The sequence below is a fragment of the Morone saxatilis genome, unplaced genomic scaffold, assembly GCF_004916995.1.
Source record: "Morone saxatilis isolate NCDOM2014 unplaced genomic scaffold, NCSU_SB_2.0 Contig24, whole genome shotgun sequence".
In the NCBI taxonomy this organism is placed as follows: Eukaryota; Metazoa; Chordata; class Actinopteri; family Moronidae; genus Morone; species Morone saxatilis.
In genome coordinates, this window is record NW_023339807.1 from 20,917,965 (window position 1) to 20,920,363 (window position 2,399).

The 2,399-nt window shown below is 39.4% G+C and overlaps 1 protein-coding gene across 1 annotated transcript in view; it reads left to right on the plus strand.

Annotated features, from left to right (window-relative positions):
• Positions 1-807: 807 nt before the first annotated feature.
• LOC118335815 (immunoglobulin superfamily member 10-like) overlaps positions 808-2,399 on the plus strand; it is a gene marked incomplete in the record, with an annotated part of 22,699 nt that continues 21,107 nt past the window's right edge. The window contains 1 exon segment of the mRNA XM_035672260.1: positions 808-1,069. Within this exon segment, the coding sequence (XP_035528153.1) occupies positions 862-1,069 (208 nt within the window).

Sequence of the window (2,399 nt, forward strand, 5' to 3'; positions counted from 1 at the left end):
AATAACAGCAGAGGCTGGGACTTCTGTGCTGTTGATTACCGTGTTCTTTCAAACTACTTGTTATGGCTTTTACAGTCTACGAATGTAGTTTGGGTTTCCAAATGTGAACCAGTTCAAAACCCAAAAAATGTTTTGACGCAGGGACCGATAAGTATGTCGCGCGAGTAAAACATAACAGAAGAAAAGTATTCCAGTCAGTGTTTTCAAAGACGGAGTGGTTCAGCTGTTTGGGGAAGCCTGTTAGTTGAGGTGCTGGAAACAACTTGCGGGCATTTTCGAGTGCAATACAAAAAATGACATCAACTGAGTCAGACTCTGGATTATATCAGCTTCAGGAGTTAAGATGTCTTTTCCTCTATAGGAGGGAGCAGGAGGATGTTACATTCTCTCCAAGAGCAGCTGTCTCTGTTTAAGAAGCGGTAATGAAGAGTCTACACAAGTATACAGTAAAGATGTTCCACTGTTGTTCCTGATGAACTGCAACTAAGTAATATGTGGTGTTTTATATTCTAATTTTGGAGCATTAAGTAATGTGGTTGCCATTTGTCGACGTCTGCAGGCCAAAGCCAGGTCGAACTGGCGTAGGGTTCTGATATGAACTCCTCATCACTTCCCCTTTAAGATATTTTGATTAGTTTTAGCGTCACGATTTGAGTAAGATGTGCTGACCTTCAAAGGCTGCGTGCACTGATTCCGCACTTCATGGAAGCTGCGTGCGTGCCCGTTCAGATGCTTTGACCCGAGAAGCCCTGCAAGTTGACCTGATCCTGCCTCTGACAGGAGGGACAGGCAGGAACCACAACTGACGCTGCACTGCTCCTGGGTGGTCTCTGCTCTGGATCTCGTCCTCAAATCACCTGGATGTGGAGAGGAACAGGAGAGAACGACTCTCCCATCACAGGAAACATCACTGAGTTCAAGACTGAGAATCTGACTGCTGTCACACAGAGACACAGCTCAACTTTGACCTTTAACCCTTCAGCTGAACACAACCGCACCAATGTCACCTGTAAGGTCAGCTTCACAAACAGCATCACTACAGAGGAGACAGTGACTCTGAATGTGACCTGTGAGTAAAACATAACGTGCTGTATTCTCACCCTTTATCTTTTATCTAAAATGTTTGTTAAGAGATGGGCTCTTATGTTAGTAAAACATCTGAACAACAGTACGATGTACAACTGTTCAAAGACAGAAAACTTCTTTTAGTTCCTTGTCTTTCTTCTGATAAGGTAACTGAAACTAGGAATTTAGAGCAGCTTTAATAATCCTATCAAACTCATATTGAATAAATTCTCTGTACCTGTATGGGATGATCTCGGCGTGCATTTTTAATTACATTTTGACTGCAGAAGTAATGTACTGTTGTTGCTGTTTTTAATGGAGATTTAAAAAAGGTCCGGTGGGTGCATTGTGAAAGCTTCCAGATGTCTCTTGGTCACACTGGAGCCACATGTTTAGAATAATAAAAACAGGTGATGTCTGTTCAAGCCACTGTGTATAGATTTTTAACTATATTGGACTTTAGCGCCCACCAGTGGTAGTATTTAAAGAACAGACATCATGTCAGGCAACACACAATATTAGGTAACCTAATAACATGTGTTTATCATGTTTATCTCATAGGACTGCACAATTAATCGAATATCAACCACCACTTTGGCTTCCCACAATTAAATAAAGGATATCGTCTATGATATTGACATTTAAATTGCATGCTCTGCTCATAGAAAACTATGCTGCATCTACAATCTTGTACTGTAAACTAAAAGCCAACCACCACAGGTGATCACCTGGATGTGCAAAAGTAAAAGTAAATGTTTAAATTTTTTATTTTATTTTATCAAATAAAACAAGACAATAAATGAATGTTTGCCGCAAATACTGAGTTTTACGTTCCATACCCTAGTTTTTCTTCTTTTTCAATGAAGAAATCACCCAAAGTCTTTTGTCAAGGGGTGGCAAAACTTTTGAAAACAACTGTATATCTTAATTTCAAATATTTTGTTTAAAATTTGCTTCACAGACACTTGTAATCACTGGAAATACAATTGTTATGGAGGGGCATACTGTGAATCAGACCTGCACTGTTGAAGGTTTTCCTCAGTCTTGTATCACATGGTCTAATTTTGGTTCAAACACAAACCTGCACAATAAAGCTAATACTGACGTGCAGAACGACACTGGATCAGCCACACTGGTCATCCAAAATGTGATGGCAGAACATTCTGGACTGTACATCTGTACAACACACCATCTGGACATTGCTGATGTAGCTGTGATTTATAAGTAGAATACTAATTGTGTGTATATATATACATAATATATAATACAGCTTAAAAAGAATGTTTATGTTTGAATTTTACAGCATTTTGTTGTGATGTTGTGATTCTGCTTGT